The sequence below is a fragment of the Colletotrichum chrysophilum genome, assembly GCF_026319265.1.
Source record: "Colletotrichum chrysophilum strain AFK26 chromosome Unknown scaffold_2, whole genome shotgun sequence".
NCBI classification, from domain to species: domain Eukaryota; kingdom Fungi; phylum Ascomycota; class Sordariomycetes; order Glomerellales; family Glomerellaceae; genus Colletotrichum; species Colletotrichum chrysophilum.
The window spans coordinates 482,434-502,683 of NW_026517289.1; the positions used below are offsets into that span (position 1 = coordinate 482,434).

Consider the following 20,250-nt stretch of genomic DNA (forward strand, 5'->3'; position numbering starts at 1 on the left):
AGGTGCTTTTCGATTTTTTGGGCCGCTGAGGTCTCTGAGACTCGCTGGGCAGGTCGTAGTCGTCACACACTAAGAGCCCGCTCCTTACCGGCCGGTCCATCCCAGCACCCACCACCACCACCTCACCCTTTCCCCCCCAACTACCTGTAGCCTGTAGGTACAGCAAGCACACTCGCTGAGTTGCCGTCGCCAGTCACTCATGAGGTATCTTTCCGCTCAAAGTAGGTACGGCAATACTTCGAGTAACCTCCTCAACTCAGTGCTGGCTACAGCACACCACACCCGGCAAGCAAGCAAGCAGGGCAAGCACCTGCAGCCCGTGTTTTTGGCTTTGCACTGACCCGACTGCTTTACTGACCTCATTCCCGTCTGGTCTCCCGCTACCACCACTCATCCGTCTTCGTCTTCGTCTTTTACATCAGACACACACACACGCTCTTCTTCCGCCAACTTACACCACTTTCACCACTCTGGACTTCTTCCCCCAATCCCCTCATTTTCGAGCTTCTTACTCTTTCTCTGACAACACCCATATCATTTCACACCAGATCACTTTCTGTTACTTACTTCCACAAGTGTCCCCGTCAGACACATCCACAGCAGCCACCGAGCCAGCACCAGCACCAGCTTAGCCACTCGTCGACCACGAAACCTACCTCTCAGAGACAGACACACGACCTCGCATCCGCCTCGCCTTCGTCCTCCAAGCACCGGCAGCCGTAGCCACCGCAAACGACGAATCCCAAGATCCCCAATAGGATCCCGCCTCGTCTATCCTGAATTCCATCCTATCCCACGTCGCATTGTCGAACACCATGATAGGCCTGCTTCCGAATTACGACTGCCGGCTCCCGTGTTAGAACCCACATTGGATTGGTATGAGGACTACCTTAGACGAGGCTCCATTCCCTTTGCTGTCTCACTTGGAAGTCCTCGGCCATGGAAAAGACATCCAGCACCACGAACGGGTCCTCTGACGCAAGCCAGTCACGATTAGAACCCCTAGAGACGTCTACCACTACTACTCCCTCCCAATCCACCACCCTCGAGCGCCAACCTTCCTCCAAGCAATCCTCGGCCACCACATCCCTAACTCCATCGCCATTCAATTCGAGGGATACCTCACCTACCCGTCAGACCGCCAAACCTACCGCTGCGACTACTCCCAAGACGACTGCTGGCCTACGCTCGCGCAAGAGCAGCAGCCAAGACTTGACCGCGGTTCGAACCCCCAGATCCACCACCAGCATACCAGGCCCGCCGACATCGTCAAGGACCCTCTCCGCCGCCACAACCCCTACACTCCTCCCACACTCTCAAGAATCATTTCTCAAATCAATCAACCCGCAAAAGACGCCGCTCAACACCGAAGTTGCCCAAACACGAGATAGCCCTCGCTGGCCTGTGTCGCCTCGCTTGCGCTCCCCCCCTCCGCAGCTTGGGAAGCCTCAGAATCCTCCTCCGCCACCACCACGTCGAGCAGAGCCGGAGCCTCCCAAGATAAACCTCACGAGAGCATCTCCTACCCCTCAATCCGAACCTTTCCCATCCGTATCCGAGAGCGAGACAGACGACTCTCAGCTCCAGTCTGGAGTGCGAACCCCGGTTACGGGCTGTGGATCCGCATTGGAAACGGTGCAAGAAGTGAGCTTACCGAACTCGCCCGGACAGATGGATTCCACGTTAGAGAAGGTCAACGAGAAGCTGGCCCACGAGGCAGCTGCCAGCGCCGACAACGTTACCCAAGTGGACCGAGCTGCCCGGTTAAGTCGAGGATCTCTGCACACTACAGACGGCGACACTGGCACAGTGAGAGTGCGGTCGCAAAGTACAGCTCCCGTGCCCACAGTCACGCGACAGTCTAGTGTATTGTCAAACAAGCAGGGCAAGAACAAGGCTTCTGGGGAGGGATCTGGTCTCATCGTCGAGACGGAGACCGTCTCTTCCATTCCCCAGGTGGCATTGGCACCTGCTGCCAAACTGGAACCCGGCACCGGTACACTGAGAGCGAAACCTAGCACGGAAACTATTCGACCCAAGAAAGAGAAGAAGAAGACCAGTCGGAAGCAGCCGACTGTGAACCCTGGAAATGGTAAGAGATCCCGTCCATACTTCAATTGCTCCTCTACGAAGCGACGCCATGCCTTGTTACCTTATGAAAAACCAACATGGTGGCATGGCAGGGCGACAGCTACCCGCTAAATGTCATTTAAAAAAAAGCCTCGACGCTCTGTAGATCATCTTAAGCAGTTGGCTGACTTGCAAACGCTGTGTAGCATCATCAAAAGCAGATATTTTTGAGGCTAAAGTGGCCAGCGCCGTTGATGAGGCGAATACATCAGATTCTGAGGAGACATTCGTCTACGACTCCAACCCTCCTGATGTTGAAAGACGTCGGTATCACTCGCGAACACCCAGCGCTACCTCGATGATTAGCCAGGCCGACAGAGCCGGCGCCCTAGGCATGCGCTCAATCCACGAGGCTTTGCAGGTAAACACAGCCGCGGGGCTGAAGAAGAGCATGAAGTTCGTAAACACCTTCAACAGTAACGGCGCTGAAAGCTTAGGCGCCGACGACGATGGGAAGGGCAGTGGTAGAAGTGCGGGCGTCGGATCAGGAAGAGGCACAGGGAGACATCATCACCACAACCACTTCGGTCGCTGGGGTCGTCACCCTGGGAACACGCACCCCTCGCTCTTCGACAATGAATCTCTGTTTCCGAACGCGGCCCGATCTAAGATGTCGGCCAACAACTCGAGACAATCGTCAGGCCCTCCTAGTCCGAGAGTCGCGAGCTCAGCTAGAGGCGGTCCCCACGCTCTCGGAAAGCGGTCCTCGATTCAAATGGCCCGCTACGACGCTGATGATACGACAACAACCGGCGCCGATGACGAGCGCACCCCTCTACTCACATCTACGGTGCGATCTGCGCGTAGAACGCGCCGTCACCCCGCAAACCTGCGAAATCTCGAATCGCAGTCGTACAGGCAGCAGCCGTCATACTTGAACCGGTTCGCTGCTTGTCTGGTGGTAACCATGATGCTGTTGCTTGTTATCACCGGCGCGATTGGCTTCATGTTCGCTACCTCTCAACCACTGACGGACATTGAGCTTGTATCCATCAAGAACGTCCTGGCCAGCGATCCGGAGCTGATGTTTGACCTGACGGTCAAAGCTCATAACCCTAATATTGTGGTGGTATCAATCGACCAGGCAAATCTAGAAATTTTTGCTAAATCTCCTCACGCTGGTACCGATTTCGATTGGTGGAAGCGGCCGCATGGGGACGAGTTGGAAGACCCAGACGTGCATATTCGCGACGATCCTCCCGACGACCCGCCCGACGACGACGCCGCACCAAACATGCGTCTCGGCACAATCACCGAGTTCGACAGCCCGCTGTCCTTCGAAGGGTCCTTCTTCAACAAGGGCGTCTCAGCATCAACTGGCACCATGCGACTCCATCTCCCAGGCAACCACTCCGCTGGAGGTTCTGAGCGTTGGGGACGCATCATCCAGGACGAGTTCGATCTTATTGTGAAGGGTGTGGTGCGTTACTCCTTACCACTCAGCCAGCGAGTCCGCAGTGCGCCGATATCTGGCAGAACCACAGTCAAACCCAACTCTGCCAACGACCCATCTCTCCAGCCCAACATGACCTTACCCGGAGACCTACCAGAACTAGAGTCCTGATGGTCTTGACGGCGGTCGACACATTCGACCATTTCCTTTGTCACTTGTTCTGTATATTGAGCGTGCATGGCATGGCATTAGCATTTCAAGGGAAAAAAGTGGCGTTGAATGGTAATTTCCAGCAACAAGCGCTTCGGGACAAAGACAGACAAAAGCGACCTGTACATATCTCTTCGTTTCGCGAGCATCGCCAATCACGATGTCTCCTCTTTCAGCTGGCGTTCGTTCGGCCTTTGTTTGCGTTTATTTTCTCCTTTCGGATTACCACGTTTTGTGGGCCATCACATGTCCTCACTGGGCACACCTCAAGAAGCGCAGCGCACTCATTCAGGAACGGGACTTGTTCACTCGGGGTTAGGGGACTGGAATTTGCTTTTTATTCTTTTACTGTTATCACGGACTGGGAATCTTCTTCTTATGAGACGGCCTTTTGAACTCTGGGGGTTTTGCATTAGATGGGAAAAGTGGCAACTACTCTGTTGTAATTGTAACGAAGCTTTTGATGACCAACAGGAGAAACGGGAAGAAGAGTCAGGTCCACCCAACGAGGTGTGACCTCAAGAAAAGTTACATTCAACCAAGGCTACAGTGCTGTCGATGGACTGGTGATGGATGAGATTGGACGTCACATAGAATGCCTCACACGTCTCTAGCTGGATAGCGACGTGTCAGAGGGATAATTTTGCCTAGGCAGAGTCTCCTTTGCAGGAAGTAATGAATCCATGTTACCCGTAGTGATCCTCTCGGCGTGGTTCAGGAGCGAGACCACTAGATGTGTCTGCTGGATCAGCAGCCAGCCAACCTGGCAGATTGTGTGAACCGGTACCAAACTGACCGCCTTTACGGGTTCCAGCTCGAAGGAATGTTTTGTGGGTAAACAACACGACGTAACAAACGTGGGGTTTGGGTTGCCGCGGGAGAGTGTCTTGTTGGTGTTCTCCGATCGGAGCGGTCGGGCTTGGGGCCCACATCGAAGCAACCCTCTATTTCGCAATTTTCTTTTCTTTTTCCTTTTTTCTTTTGCCACGCCTCTAGAATCTCTCCACGTCAAGCTAGCCGGCGACATGCCCCCCCTTCCATCCTTCCCTGTCCACTGCCAACTTTGTGTTTAATGATAAGGATCACGAGGAGGAGAACAGGTGAAGTGGTCCCCCGTTACAAGTTCCTCGTGATGACGATAATCTGCTTGTTCCCATGTCTACATGGAACTGGGTGAATGCCGGTGGTGGTGATTATGATTTGGATTGGGCATCAGTACAGACAGTCAGTCTCCTACTTGCCGGGAATCACTGCCAAGTCTCTTTCTTTCTGCCTGGGCCCTGGATACCGACATACATCGTACACAGGTGGTAGGAGTATTGGGACCGCGCAAGGCGCCGGTAGAGCATCCACACGATCCACCTCGTCTTGAGCCCTTGCAAACTCATTCGAGGAACATCGGGCAACTTGGCCGAGCGGTCTAAGGCGCCAGACTCAAGCGTCAGCTTGATCCTCATAGAGGATAGCATTCTGGTATCGAAAGATGCGTGAGTTCGAATCTCACAGTTGTCATATTTTTGTCGTTGTTTCGAGGTTGGACATGATGTTTTCTTTTGCTGATTGGGTATCTGTGTATGTATGCTTGCATTAATTCTTTTCGGTCTTGTGTGGGCTTAGTTAGATGTTGCCCACCACGAATGAGGTTTGTGGCTTAGGTGTGGGAAGTGAGTCTGACAAACATAAGCCAGGCAGCTGTTGATCCAACTTTTGGTTCTAGTTGATACTTACGGAAAGCCTATGAATCGATTGAGCGCCTGAAAATAATGTTGTGGGCGGCGGTGTCTGTGAGCGTTCTCGGATAAGCTTCGGGAAGCTTTTCCCAACGTCTGAAATAACGCAAGTAACTGTACAGATTGTGCCATTGACACTGCAAGAACCGAGTCATATAGCACGCAACAACACTTCTCACTTACTCTACATATCTCTCGTGTTCATCAAGTGTGATCTTTGCTTCCACCGCCATCCCAACTTCCTAGCCACCAGCAATGCCCGTCATCAACACCAAGGAGCCCGCCTCGGCCGTCGCCGCCGCCCTCAAGGCCGAGGCCAGCGAGGACAAGCCTGCCTACCTTGTCGTCTACGCCTCGCACCGTAACGGCAAGTCGTGGTGCCCCGACTGCACGGCGGCGGAGCCGTACATTGAGAAGAAGTTTGCCGGGGATGAGGGTACCGTCAGGGTTGTCTACGCGGGGTTGCCCGAGGAGTGAGTTTTTCTCCCCGTTCCCGCGGTTTGCTTGTTTGCAAAGGTCCTTTTTGCGAATATCATTAATATGCAGCCGCGGGATTGGACTTGGATAATTGCTAATTTTGATTTCAGGTGGAGGACCAAGGAGAACCCGTGGAGACAGGAGCCGTTCAACGTGACAAACCTGCCTACCTTGATCAAGGTCTCTGGCGAGAAGGTGAGTTCGATTCGCTGCCCGTTGTAACTCGGGTTTGGTTCAAAGAGTCATGGCTGCTAACATGTGACTCTACCAGAAGTGGGAGAAGCTTGTTGAGGCAGACGTCTACAATCAGAAGAAGCTTGACGCCTTTGTCAGCCGCTTGTAAATCCCATACGCAGAAGAACGAGTAACATGACTATCCAAAGTTGAAAGCGCCAAATGACCAAACCTTGTTTCTTCCGGTCCCCCGTTGATCGTGCTTATCTCATCTCATCAGAAGGGAAATGTGTGTGATTTCACGGAGATTTTCGGTCTCGGGATGGAAGTCCAAATTGAGTGGTCTATGCATGGAAATAAGGGGTCCTGAGGGGACATAAACGTGGCTGGTGGGGGAGATGATGATTATGCGGGAAAAGAGGCCGCCTGGTTTTCAATGAGCTGCTCTTGAGGTCTCGTGTTGGACGAGGATGAAGCCTGTCCTGAGTCGCGAAACGGACGGGTTTCATGAGGTCTAGACGCGTGTTCGTGGGCGGAAGGCAGTGCGTATTTCTCAGCGGCCGAGTCAGACGTCTCAACAAGATGGGAAAGCTTGATGTCTACCAGAATGTTCTGCGAAAGGGTATCAATTTGCCGTCGGACAACGAAATTTAAATTCGATGAATTCTGACTCAAGTGGATTGAGTGTGAAGGCAGCAAATGATGCTTGGCAGGCCGTCTGCGCGAGGTCGTGGCATATTCCTGGAGCAAGAATTGCTCATGTTTTGACAAACACTTTGGACGGTCTTTCACATGACCACAACTGAGGACTGTGTGTAGTAGCACTCGGATGGACTTTATTACCTCTCCTAAAGCGATTTGACTGAAGTGAAAACCTGGGATGGCATGCCGGAAGGAGCGGTAATGCCATGAGATCTTCTGGCACGCCATGAGAGGATGCGCTCATCGACGGCCTGGTGGAAAAAGATGCTCTTGAAATAAGACCGCGATGGCTTTACATGGCTTGGAGTCTTCCTTTTTGTCAACCTGTGCTGTTGAAACGATCATGTTGGCCTCAGACCGCCGCTTATCTTTCATGTAGACAGACGTACTGTCTGATGGCTGAAAGAAATTTGAAACTGTGAATCAAGAAACGAGGGAGACGACGACGAAGGCGACGACGATGGAGATAACGAGACATCGAGGTACAATCGCCACAGAATGATAGCAGTCCCTGTTCTCTTGCGTATATACTGTGAGTGCTGCTGACATGACAAGACTCAATGCTGGAGACGCAACTCAAGTGGGTAGTCAGAGTAATTGGCCATAAAGACATTAGTACCTATAAGCCGATGGACCAACAACGATTCCGTAGACACTGATAGCCGCAAATATCTCCATCGTAGTCGTGGATCGTAGAACCTGCTAGAGCCTTCGCCACGTCATACACGCCCTGAGAACATGATAAGATTCCGCAGATAGCCTTCTCCCTTGCAGCATCTGAGGGAAGAGTCGTGCGCTCCAAGACCCAGACCTTGGATCTCCTGTCATCCCAATCATCGAAAGCTATCCAACTCTAAACCGACTCAGGCTGAGTCCAATAACCTTCATCTGAAGAAGGTCCTCCTTCTTTCGCGGCTATTCCTAGGTTCTTGGCCTCCGCAGTCCGCCATTATCTGTGGTTTCCAGACAAACATGACGTACACAAGCACGACAATCACAGAGCAAATTGGAACCACATAGCTAACATCAATCCATCTCTGCATTACTCATGTATCTATCCAACATTACGCCTCTTCAGCGAATGCCATGGGATTTGGCAAACCCGCAAGGCTAAACTATGCAAAGACGCCCGTCATCAAGTAGTCTCAGCATACTGTCATGCTGTTTTGTTCATGAACACCGTTGGAAACACATATCCCTCGTCTTCCTATGCTTCAATTCGTCCCTCATGCACAGGCTCGAGAGCCAAACAAACATGTCTTGCCTTCTTCCCCCTCTTTCAAAAAAAGAACTGATGAATAGATATAGTGGGTTTTAAAGAATAAGTACCTGGCCATATGAAAGCAAGAGCACCTCTGCCAAAAAAACAGAAACAGAAAAACAAGATGCTTGGGACGGGGCGCTGTCTTCGTCTCGTACAACTAAACTGCAATGCCACCAGACCTTTAGTGATGTGCGTCCGCAAAGCCAAGTAAAAAAGCTAGTGCCATATGAAGGACCCAAACGACAAAAGAGTTCCAGCGTTCCCGCGAAAGAGAAGGGGTATCCCGTTTGTCTTTTTCTGTATCCAACGATGCCCAAGTTTTTCGCCCGGTTGTGTAGAAAGATGGATGCGAATGTGCCAAAGCATAAGGGAGAAGTCATAAACATAACGGCGTAATCATGTTGCGGCGATTACTCGGGGATCGGGTCGCTGTTGGCGGCCGCGTTCTCATCCTTCTTGCCCCAGCCGGAGGCCCAGCCCATCCAGCTGGATCGCTTGTTGTTCTCCTGCTTGGCCTCGGAGTTCTCCTGCACCAGACGCAGAGGTCGGGGCTTGTTACCGCCGGCGAACGTGGTCTGCTTCTCGTGGTGGGAACGCGGGGGCGACTGCGAAGGGGGCGTGGTGATGTCGCCCGAGTCGCCGCTCATGCTCGAGGTCTCGCTGCGCATGCCGGGGAAGTTACCCGCCGTAGGCGCCTGCTGGCCGCTCGGAGCCCGCGCCGCCGCGTTGGGGTTGCCGTTGAAAAAAGTTTGCGATGTTCGTGGGGTGCGCGGGGAGCCAAGGGGCGGTGAAATGGGCCCGTCCCCCGGACCCTTGTACATCTGGCTGACGAGGTTCACGCCGGTGAATTGCTCGCTCATCGGACGGGAGCGGCGAGTGCTGGAGGAGCGGGTCAAGTTGCCGATAGGAATGCGAGGCGCTGTCTCCGGATCGGTGTGCGCCGAGTTCGCTGGCGTAGCCGAAGGCATGTAAGACATGGGCCTCGGCTTGGGCTTGTTCGGGCCGACGGCCATGGTTTTGGCGCGCTGCAGGAGCGAGGCTCCGGATGCAGGCGGGAGCGGGAGTTCTTTGTTGGTGTTGGCCGCGGCAGGCTTGGGCTCGCTCGATGTGTCGAGAATGTGCTCGAAGTCCTGGTGCTGCAGAAGTCTCTCGATGATCTTGTTAATGTAGAGCGTCAACGCCTTGTTCTGGTCCTTCATGCCCTTGAGCTCAGACTCGAGGCGGCGGACATGCTCGTTGTTATTATCGGACGTGCTGTCTGAAGCCTCGGACAGCTCGTCGGCCAAGCTTGCGCCGCCAGAACGGCCCTCGAGGGCATTGAGAGCATCCTGGTTGGCAGAGACACCCATGTAGCTGAAGTCGTTCTTAGAGAAATCACCATTCAGGGTCTTCTCCTGCAGGAGCAGCTGGTAGCTCTCGTTGTCCTCCATAAGGCGGGCGTTTGCCATGCGGGCTTCCATTAGTAGCCGTTCCACCTCCTGCAGCCTCCCGCCACCCTGGTTCTCGGATTCGACCAGCTTGATCTGGGCCTCGGCAAGTTCCAGGCGCAAAGACTCAATGAGCTTGTCCTTCTGGAGAATCAACTTGGAGTTGTTCCGCGAGTCGCTGCGGTTGAGGGAGGAAGGTGGTGCAAAGCTTCCGTTGTCAACGTTGGGTGACGTCGCCGCTGCTGCTTGATGTTAGTAACAATGCATTGAGATGGACATGATGAAACACCTACATTGCCTTGAGGACCTGCTGCCCTCCTCGTCGTTCATTCTTTGCGACAGGGTGTCCTTCAGCCTCTGGATGATGGTCTGCATCTCCTCCTCCCTGTTGTTGAACTCTTCCTTCTCCTTGTTCATAGAACTCCTCTCGGCCTCGTAGATGGTCTCCATCTCGCGCATCTGCCTCGCGTTTTCTCTCTTCTCGTTGCGCAGGGTCTCGATTTGTTCCTCGGTCTCGTGCACCTTCTCTTCCAGCTTTGCAGACTCCTTGAGCGCATCATCCAACCTCGTCTGCAGTACTTCGGCCTGTTTCCTGTACTGCTCGGAGGAGATTTCGGCCTTGGAGAGGCGCTCCTTGAGGTCGTCAAGCAGCGCAACAGTTTCGGCCCTAGCAGCTTCCTCGGCGTCGGTGTTGCTGGTGTCGGGAGCAGTAATGTTGGGGGTGCTCATGGTTGAGCCTCTCCTGGCATGGGCGGCCACACGAGCAGAGACGGGGGTTGTGGTGCGAGGGGGACCTCTGCGCGGAGCTGAAGTAGCGGTCGGGGTGGACGATCTCGAGGGGGTTCTCGCAGGAGAAGAGGGCGAGGCTGAGTCGGTAGAAGAGACTCTACCGACACCGCCGGCGGGCGGCTTCTTTGCAGTGGCAGCTGACATTATTGTCGCGGCGGGCTTTATTTGTAGCGATGGTGTTGTTGTGTTCTAGTCGCGGCGGAGGTAACCTGGGGAAACGGGAGCGGGGGAATCGCCCTTCTTTTTTTTGGTCGAGGTCGAGGGGGATAAGGCCAAGCACTGCGGTGTATGCAGTGAGCCGTGTGGGTGCGGGTTATTTCTGTAGTGACGATGTTTCGTTCCAGAGGAAACAATCTACCTCAGCAGAATGTTGTAATGGCTTATTCTTGGAACAAGTGGCGTAGTGGGAGGAGGGACAAGACGGAGGGGAGTCGGTCTTGTTGTCGATCGTTGGGCCCCAGAAGTCAGAAATGGAATGCGAAAGTGTGCTGTGCTGTGCAACGCAGGTGCCAGTGAAGAGGGCCAAGTAGTAGGAGTGCGGTGCAGAAAAGAGGGTGTGCGGCAGCAGCTGTGCAAGCTTAAGTCGTCGGGTGTCAGACAGTCAGCCCCGGTCAGGTAAGGTACCTGCGGTTTGTACTCTGTATCTGCTCTGCTCGCCTGTCTCCTCCGTGTACGGGCAGCAAGCAAATCCACAAGTCGGATGCGTTTTGTCGGTGACGGTGACGGTTGTCCAGTCACTGTCCAGACCGCAGGGACTGTCTCCAGCGAATTTCCGATATATCGGGGGGCGTCTCCAGGGGTTTAATTCGCTAGGCCGTCGGGAATGGGAGGGCGTCGACCAACCAGCACTCGGGGAATAGCTCGACCTGAGAAACGATGCTTTTTTGTCTCCCGTCCAACTCCAGGCCGCTAACGTTGCGTTGCGTTGCGTTGCGTTGCGTCTGAGTCTCTTCCCTTCCCGCTCAAGCACTGAACCTCCTGCAGAACGAACCAGCCGTCATACGCAAACCTTCACAGCGACCACCAGGAACTCTGAATCTGAACCCCGTAGTTCGGTCAACGCTATGCTTTCCTTGATCGCTATGCTCGCGCCGTGTTGCGTCTTGCCGAGACTCTGCTGCTGTATGCGTCCGAGGGCACTGTAGGAACCCTCCTGTTTCAGTCACCACCAGTCCCGTCTCTTCCTCTTTCAGAGAAACTGCTGCGTCGCGTCGGGCTCGGTGGCTCGATGGCGGGACGATGACGGCAGTGCCGGGCAGTGGCCAGCGCTGCGCTGCGAATGCGGATGCTGCACACGCCGTCTCGTCTTTTGCGACAAGATGGGACGACTGCGGCGGTAACCTTCTCTCGTACTGCTGTGGCGAGGGTATGAGAACCGGCTTCTGGGAAACGGTAGGTGAAAAGAGGCAATAGGACTCGTCTTCCATGTACGTGAACTAGAGGGTAGACCACCAAGGTTTATACACGGCTTTGATACTCCGTCCTTCAAAGTCGAATCAAATCGCGTCTACAATAACAACAAAACACGTAAACCACAATCACTGCCATCAGCGAATAGGATCTTGATGCAGTTTTGGGGTCTTGCTGAAACACCCTCGTCGCTGTCGATAGTCTGTCAGGCATAGCCCTGGGGATGCCATGTTCCTCGCTCTCGTCCGTCCCTAATCCCTATGGCCATCTGCTATGTGGTGTCTCCTTCCCTAGCGAAAGCCTCAGGAATACCCGGCCGCGCTCCCTTGGACGTAGGGAACCGTTGTACCTCGCAGTAGAGAGCTGCTAACATCTACCACGACGTCTTAGCAAGCAGCACATGCAATGGTAGGGGTCCTCCGCAACCCGCACCCCTATTTCCTCCATGCTGAGGAACCGGAATGCGGAGCCCGTCCATGTTAGTGGGCTCGGCCCGTCTTCTGTACCCAGGTACCCCATCGAGTCATTGGACGACAATTTGCACGAGACCGGCCAGAACTCACCGCAGTGGGAACTGTGAAATTATCCTCATGTTGCCATTAATGCACACTGCCAGAGCGAAGGCGGCCTTCCTGTTCCAGTATCAGAGAAAGCCATCTTGACATCCATACTAATTTGCTGTCCTCCTGACCAGCGGCTGACAGCTGCCGAGAAGGTGACAACCATCAACCCAGCCCGGTTCCGCAGACGAACAGGTTTGACGGGACGGGAAGCATCTCATTGTTTGGCTCGGTCATGGTCATGGCTCTGTTCCATCATTGAAGTCTAAGCCGCGGGCACCACCAGCTTGGTTGCTTGGGAGGATCGACTTCCGTTGGTGCAAGCCACAGGTCCAACCCAAGGGAACCGCCACGATGGATGACCGCAGGTATGCATAGTTAGTAGGCACGGGGATGTGGCTTGGTAACACTGCCAAGGAGGGACATTGAGCACTGATGAACCTCGCTGAATGGCTGGGTAACAGGCGAGTCTTTTTGATTCAAAGGTGGCCTATCTGGTCTGTCATGAAGTCGTTCTTTTTTTGCGACCTTTCCGAGGTATCATAGCGGCATATCCCAAGCCGCACATCCCAAACTGCAATGCATTTTACTTTGACCATTTTCCCTAACGCCGTTCCCAGCCAGCCCAATTTTGGTTCAACCTCTTAAGCGACCTGGTCGCTGAGGATGTCGGAGTCACCGGCGTCGATGATGGCCATGGTGCCGCAACGGAAGAGCTTACCGCAGGCGGTACCGAGCTCAATCTATGGGTACAGCAGGTAAGCCTTTGTTCACCCTCCAAAGTCTGAATATAGACTTCTTCGCTGGGTTGGCCAAGGGACGTTGTCTCCAAGACCGATAGCAAGAGAAGAAAGGGCGCCAAGCACTTGCTTGATGCTTACAGAGCAACATTGGTAATCAACTTACGTTGGTGCCGGAGAAGTGGTGGACGGGGGCCTTGGAAAGCATGGCGTAGTACTCAAGCTCGGACTTGCGGAGAGGGGGAGTGTTGCCAGCAATGAGGATGAGCCTGGTGGCGATGTTAGAAAGTGCTCGAAGACTGCGGTTTCCGAAGTGGTGAAAAACGTACTTGGCCTTGCCGGAGCGGAGGGACTTGAGCGTCGACTTGTAGCCCAGGACGACCTTACCAGACTTCATCACAAGCGCAAGCTTGCTGTTGATGGAGTTCTGGTCCTTCTTGTTCTTCTTGATGGGAGCCATTGCGACTGATTTTTGGGCGAAGTTGGCCGGTTAGTTGGGTGCGGGCGTTGGGCGGGAAGTTGTCGTCGATGTCGTCGCAAGAAGAAAAATTGCGAGTGTTTTTTTGGTTTTGACTTGCTCTGGAAGGGGCGGGGGATTCTGGGAAGTGCGACCAATCATATCGCTCCTGCCTCCCTGAGCCCTAAAGAGTAGGCAGGTCCGTGTCCTGGCTCCTACCTTTAGCGAGCGTAGGTGGGGCCGTTGCCACAAAGATTTCTCAGCAAAAGGCCGGTACGATGACAAACCCATCGACGCTCCTCACTTCACAAATAAGCCGGTAGGTCCAGGTTTTGTCCCCCTCGCCAACCCCAACTAACCCAACACCACAGAACAGTTCGACGGATCCCGTGAGATCAACACCGACAAAATGGCCCGCCGTCCCGCCCGTTGCTACCGCTACTGCAAGAACAAGGTGAGCATTATCGAATCCTTGTCTTCTGCGACGACGCCCAAAATCCCAAGTCAAGTCTTGCGCACCGGAGGAGGAGAGAAGCGAGGAAACTCTGCGTCAAGAGGACCACGATGTTCCTCGCATTGGAAATAGCCTGTGTACGATGGACATGCGGCACCTTTCGATGGAACGGGATGCGGGCGTCGCGGGCGATGATGTGACTTTTTTTTTTTTTCCTGGAGCGATTATGCTGACAAACTCGATTTTTCCAGCCGTACCCCAAGTCTCGGTTCAACCGTGGTGTCCCCGACCCCAAGATCCGCATCTTCGATCTCGGTCGCAAGAAGGCCAACGTCGACGACTTCCCTCTCTGCATCCACCTCGTCTCCAACGAGTATGAGCAGCTGAGTTCTGAGGCCCTCGAGGCCGCTCGTATCTGCGCCAACAAGTACCTCGTCAAGGTTGCCGGCAAGGAAGGTTTCCACCTCCGTGTCCGCGCTCACCCCTACCACGTCGTCCGTATCAACAAGATGTTGTCTTGCGCCGGTGCCGATAGACTTCAGACTGGTATGCGTGGTGCCTGGGGTAAGCCCAACGGCACTGTTGCCCGTGTCAACATTGGCCAGATCATCATGAGCGTCCGCACTCGTGACTCCAGTACGTCATATCCGAGGAAGAGAATCACCTTTCAAACACTAACAACTTGAACAGACAAGGCCACCGCCCTCGAGGCTCTCCGCCGCTCCCAGTACAAGTTCCCCGGTCGCCAGAAGATCATTATCTCCAAGAACTGGGGCTTCACTCCTCTCCGCCGCGACGAGTACCTCGACAAGAAGGCTGCTGGCCGCGTCAAGGTCGACGGTGCCTACGTCCAGTTCCTCAGCAACCACGGTTCGCTCAAGGAGAACATGAAGCGCTTCCCCGACGCTTTCGCCTCTGAGGCTTAAGAAGGGAAAAGATTCGTGTTTCTTATGGGATTTGGGTTTCTACAGGCTGGCGTCTAAAGTGAATTGCATGTCATCATCAAGAGAGTCATGCCGAGGCAGGCTCTAGATAGGAATTCAATCATTGGCATTCCATACGTCACACATGAGCACCATGCGATTACTGACTGACGAACTGCTTGATGAACGGGCATCTGGATCTGGGGAAAGGGTGGAATAAAAGCAACGGAATTTGTTAGTAGGGTCGTAAGCAGGCTTGGTATGAAGCTTAATGTACGGCCTACTAGGCAAACTGATACCCATACTTTTCTCCGAGACATGCATTCAACCCACAGGAAGAAGTGCTGAGGCTCAAGCTAAGATGATGTCAACGTGTGAATCGGGTGTCACTAGTAACGCATCGTGGTCGACGGTCTGGCCCGTGGATCATCCGTAGCATTAAATGGCACCGCATGGGTGAGCACGTACACAACGTGGTCACGCGGACGCCCCCATCTGCCAGACTGCGCCCAGCTTGTCTCGAGGAAGTCCCTGGAAGGTGGCCCATCTGATTACCAGAAATGAGGTGCGCTGGACGCTGAATGAGATGGGGCTGCTTGAGGCAAACCGTACGTAATGACAGCAAATATTTTTTCTCCCATCCTACGTTATGATTCAGGCCTCCGTCTCGCGGGCTTTATCCGGATGGCCGGGAAGTGAGGTAGCCTTGATGTCGTAAGCACAACGCAGAGGCTGAAGGAAGTAGCCGAAGCTGAGAGATACGTGGTTTGAATAAGATATCTAGAGTTACATGGGCTTATGTTCAGCTACTTGCCTGAAAGTCACATAAGAATAGCCATCTGACAATAGCATCTTACTACGCATGTATCTTAGAGGCCCAGTGCAGGAACAACCGGACCAGCCGCACGCCTCACCCTTCTCAGGACGACTTGTCAGAGATGCAGGCGCAAGCGCAGACGGGCAGACACGACGGGAGCAGATGGTGCGCGCCAGTAGGAAGGCCGCAGCGAGATCTAGGGTTGCTGGTTGGTGGGATGAAATGGGGGGAGACACATTCACCAGAGAGGAGCGACGCGGACTGAGAAGCGACGTTCGGAGGGCAAGCCAGCAGCCTCTCAGCGAAGAGGGTGGGCGGCGATCAGGTCCCACCGAGATCCCAGGTGACCCAAATGACGTTATCGGGATTTCGGATGGTGTTCGGTGTGAGACCGTTGGGTGGGAGTTGGAGTTGGAACGTCTTTTGGGCGTTGGCTTTGGGGTACAGTTCAAAGGCTTGGTCTTGGTACCTCGACACGACTCGTGAGAGGTTCGAGAAGACGCCTCAGTTGCTCCGAAATTCGGGATGGGGGAGAGAATGGCCCGAAAAGGAGCGCGAAAAGAGTCATTAGAGTGGGATGGGAGATTTTTTTTCATACACTACTTCTCTCTCTAGGAGGGGCCGAAGACTCGGAATGCTGCATTGATCTCGGTGATAAGCTGATGGGGGTGAGATGGAATGGGAGTCCTGGGCTGCAGATGCCGCCAGCCTGCGAATGGGAGGTCGATATGCATCACCACAAGCATGGGCTGGCCTGTTGCAATATTTGGCTATTGGGAAAACAGATAGCCACGGCGGTCGCTGCCAGCCCCCTGAAGTCTATGTACGAGACAGATGATCATGTCGAAGGTTGAAAGGAGAACTGGCCCATCTTTTGTTGTTCCAGCCTCTCAAAGTGAAGGGCGGGTATCCCTTTCAGTGTACTTTTGGCATGTCACTTGACATTGCAAGTGGACTCGATATCGTCACCGATGAACCGGGCCAATCTGCACCGCAACTGCTCTGGCTGTCGCCTGCCAAACGGCGGCAACGGGTGACTGAGACGACGCAACCGTTGCCCGCCCGCAAGGTGCTTCGTAGAAAAGCAAAAAATGACACGAGTGTTATGTTCTGGATTTCCCGTATCCGTACCCAAGTAGGTACACTATGTACGGCAAGCTCACCTGCTGGAGCGCGTCCGCACACGTAGTGGGAAACAAGCAAAGCAACAAACAGAGTTCATAGCTTCTCCCCTCCATTCTAGAGAGAGTCTTACCGCCATGTCTCAGTCTCATCATGTCCCCTCCGCTCAGGGCGCATCTGAACCATTGCAGCAGGTCCCAAGGGGGGAAATGGTGTGGCAGCCTCCGCGCAGCCAGTGACCAGCCAGCCTCTAGGAGGGGCCTAACGCCATCCGCACCTCATCAGTCAAACCAGTCACCCCAGCACCAGGCCAGTTCATGGATGAGTGGGTTGTCAGGACTCAGGCTCATGGACGTCTCCAACAAGTCGGTGGTCGACGGGTTGACAGACAGTGGGTGGTGTTGACTGGCACTCGCAACCGCCGCCGTAGGACCCCCGAGCCAAACCAAAGGCGAAAATGGCCATGGATGAGTGTCCCAGAGATTTCCCTTTGGTTGTTGTCTTGATCGTGGATCCCTTGCCCGCCGCACGCGAGCACATCATCCCTCCCCAAGTGTTCCTCACCACGAGCAGTGTGTACCACCATTCAAAGCACCAAGCCGTGTGTGCCACCCCCATTCCCATTTCCCGGTCTCACTTTGGCGCATTCATCCGCCCCCCTTCTCCCCCTTCTATTCGCTGTTTCTCTCGTCTCCTGTGCCCGGCTCTGTTGTCTGAGGATACCGCGCCTGGCCCGCTATTCCGCCGAGTTCGCCCACTCGCCCACTTCTCTTCTCATCGCCCCTCCTCGGTGTCATTCGTAACGGCGCGCGGTGTTCGCATGTAATGATACTTACGCGGTTCACCCACTCACCCAAGCTCAAGGAGAGTATCCTTTTTCGCTGAGCGCAGGTTCCGGTACCTATCCGAAGTAGTAGGGCAGGTGGTCCTTCCAGCTCCGGCAACTGGAACTGCAACTGCCAGGGTCAAGTGTTGAGGTACTTCCCAAAAGGTACTTGCCTTAGTCGGTGACGCCTTAATCATTGACAGCCCCAGTCCGTCATCCTCTCTCTTAGCCTTAGCCCCCAAGCACCCACCCCTCCCACCCCTTATCCTGCTCTTATCATCCATCCCGCATTCTTCCTTGCCCATCGCTGTTGGTCCCAGTAGGTCGCTGCCACATATATCTGGTGTGTGTGGCCTGAGTCTTCACCTCTTCTTGACCTCCTTCTGTCACGAATACCTAATTTTCCCCCGAACCGTTCCAAGGATTCGATCTCGAACCGTTGTCGAACCACAAACGATACACGTCTATAACTACCAGGGTGCCGCTATCGAAGCGCCACTGCGATATCGCGACTAGGGGAGCCTTATCGTGATACTCGCTCCTCTCTTATCGGACGAACGCGACTCTTCTCTGGTTGTTTCTTCCCCTTCAACCGACCCGACGACTCGAATAGAGGCCCATCATGGCCTTCCAACAACCTACCCGCCGGCTGTCTCAGCAGCGCGCCGTCCGCCCGGTGCAAGAGGATGAGCGGGACGCTCCCCAGGTCCACCAAGACGCTGCCGCGACCGATGCCTCCCACTCCTGGGTGCTCTTCGAGCCCACCGATGACACAACAACAGCTTCTTACCTCAGTGAAGAGGAGGAGGAATCATTACCTACTCCCGGAAGATCGAGGCTTAGTGACATAGGTAGCCTCAACACGTTTTTACACTCTGCTCGGGACACCGACTCGCGCCAGTCGGGCGTTCTGTCCAGCGCCGTCGACGAGGAGTCTGTCGAGGACGACCCCGAGCTCGACAGCCTCGACAGCCACCTACCTGAATTTCGGACAGTACCTAGTCTATACACTCAGTCTGCCGGTGCCGCAGTGGGCCAGAATGTCCCTGTACTACCCGCCCACGATGGCCTGGGTTCTTTCCGGCTTGACAGTCCTGAGGTCCAGGAGCAGCTCTATGCCTTTGAGAGGTTCAATCCTAACCACCTGCGGAGGCGGCGTGAGAGTCTCGAGCTGGCCCAGCTTGAGATGGAGGTCGAGCAGGAGCAAGAGAGCCACAAGATGCAGAGAATCGAAGCTTGGCGTCTAGAACAAAGTCGCATCCTCTTGCAAGAGATCAGCAAGGAAACCAGACGCCGCCGCCAGTCTATGGTGTCTGCAAAGCCGACAATGACAACAGAAGAGAAGCAGGCGGAGGATGTCGCAACATTAAGTGTGATTGGAAATGAAGACGATGCTGACAGCATGGACTGGCACTATGAATCGACTGACACCAAGGAAGACGACGGCGGTGTCCTCGCCAAGATTGCCCGCAAGGTTCTGCACGAGTTGGGCATCGATGAGAGAATGCTTTCCATTCTCCTTGGAGAGGAGCTCCCGACTGATGAGGACCTTTCAACAACGCCCAAGACAAGCGCAGATCTTTCTGCCACACCTACACCGAACTCTGACTCATCGTGGCAATTCCGAGCTCTCGAGCGCGTGTCCAAAGAGCTTGGTCTGCTGGTGAATCAGGTGTCACCTCATCCAGGGGCCTTCTCAACGTACACTCGCATGCAGCAGATGCCGATCCCCTACGCCGGACTACCAGTCATCCCAGAGTCGGCTGCTGATACGCCAATTGCTCCCGTACGGGAAGCGTCGACAGCAATGCCTGAATTCCGACCAACAATGGTTCAGCATGCGCGCCCTATCGACATCCCCACTGTGCGGCCCCAGTCGGATGCTCCCGTGCCTGTGACTCGAGATGAGTCAACTCCTCTGCCCACATCTTTCACCCAAGAGGAGTGGGAGCAAGACTTGGACGTCAACCTCGTCTTCAGATATCTGCGGTCTCGTTTTAGCTCACGGTCTACACCGTCGTCGGCTTTCACAACTGGTACTTCCCACCTTGCCACCTCAAGCACCCCAGACACAGCAGCTAAGGCCGCGCGGGTGCGTCAGCATCACCCGCTCGTATCCCGAGCACGACCGGCAGAGCGGAGGACATTCAAGGCGACGACGCCGTCGAGTCCAGCCGCCATGCGGCACGCGTCTAGCTGTGCCAGCCAGAGCACGAGACGCTCGGCGAGACGCAGCAGCGTTTCATCGCGTCACTACTGGGACATTGGAGGGTCCATTGGGACAGGTTCGGCCATCGTCTCGGCAGGTCCCATGGGAAGCTGGGGGGAGGTTTAGTGCAGCCATTATCAACAGCAGAGCAGAGTCATAACGCCAATGGCCTGCAGCCACCGGCTCGGCACGGCGTTTGTTCACACTAGATGTACATTATTTGGGTCAGCGGGAGTTGACGAGTTGTTTCACACGATTTATGGGGAACTCGGGAGCATTTGCATCATATCACCATCATAACAAGTCCACTTAGAGGTATTGATATCTACATACTACAATTCACACAATCATGTCGAGCCGTTACAACTTAAGAAACACATCCTTTGCCCGTCGAGCTATCTGGTCTACGTTGTAACGAAAGACGTGATATGGCTAA

General features: G+C 54.4%; 5 protein-coding genes and 1 non-coding gene across 6 annotated transcripts; 4 read left to right on the forward strand and 2 right to left on the reverse strand.

Annotated features, from left to right (window-relative positions):
- Positions 1 to 1,671: 1,671 nt before the first annotated feature.
- Positions 1,672 to 3,694, forward strand: COL26b_000514 (uncharacterized protein; the record flags this gene model as incomplete). The annotated part of the gene is made up of 2 exons (XM_053173482.1): positions 1,672 to 2,092; positions 2,277 to 3,694. The coding sequence occupies 2 exons, from the start codon at positions 1,672 to 1,674 to the stop codon at positions 3,692 to 3,694; spliced, it is 1,839 nt and encodes a 612-aa protein (XP_053042530.1).
- A 1,440-nt stretch (positions 3,695 to 5,134) lies between these two features.
- On the forward strand, positions 5,135 to 5,245 carry COL26b_000515. Its single transcript has one exon. It is a non-coding gene; the product is annotated as a tRNA-Leu (tRNA).
- Positions 5,246 to 5,718: 473 nt separating this feature from the next.
- COL26b_000516 (uncharacterized protein) lies at positions 5,719 to 6,283 on the forward strand (the record flags this gene model as incomplete). Its single annotated transcript, XM_053173483.1, has 3 exons — positions 5,719 to 5,936; positions 6,051 to 6,135; positions 6,212 to 6,283. The coding sequence occupies 3 exons, from the start codon at positions 5,719 to 5,721 to the stop codon at positions 6,281 to 6,283; spliced, it is 375 nt and encodes a 124-aa protein (XP_053042531.1).
- A 2,207-nt stretch (positions 6,284 to 8,490) lies between these two features.
- COL26b_000517 (uncharacterized protein) lies at positions 8,491 to 10,440 on the reverse strand (the record flags this gene model as incomplete). The annotated part of the gene is made up of 2 exons (XM_053173484.1): positions 8,491 to 9,749; positions 9,801 to 10,440. 2 exons carry the CDS (start codon positions 10,438 to 10,440, stop codon positions 8,491 to 8,493), a joined length of 1,899 nt encoding a protein of 632 aa, XP_053042532.1.
- Positions 10,441 to 12,910: 2,470 nt separating this feature from the next.
- Positions 12,911 to 13,466, reverse strand: RPL30_1 (60S ribosomal protein L30; the record flags this gene model as incomplete). The annotated part of the gene is made up of 3 exons (XM_053173485.1): positions 12,911 to 13,009; positions 13,173 to 13,275; positions 13,336 to 13,466. The coding sequence occupies 3 exons, from the start codon at positions 13,464 to 13,466 to the stop codon at positions 12,911 to 12,913; spliced, it is 333 nt and encodes a 110-aa protein (XP_053042533.1).
- A 4,761-nt stretch (positions 13,467 to 18,227) lies between these two features.
- Positions 18,228 to 19,801, forward strand: COL26b_000519 (uncharacterized protein; the record flags this gene model as incomplete). Its single annotated transcript, XM_053173486.1, has 2 exons — positions 18,228 to 19,641; positions 19,689 to 19,801. 2 exons carry the CDS (start codon positions 18,228 to 18,230, stop codon positions 19,799 to 19,801), a joined length of 1,527 nt encoding a protein of 508 aa, XP_053042534.1.
- Between the last annotated feature and the right edge of the window lie 449 nt (positions 19,802 to 20,250).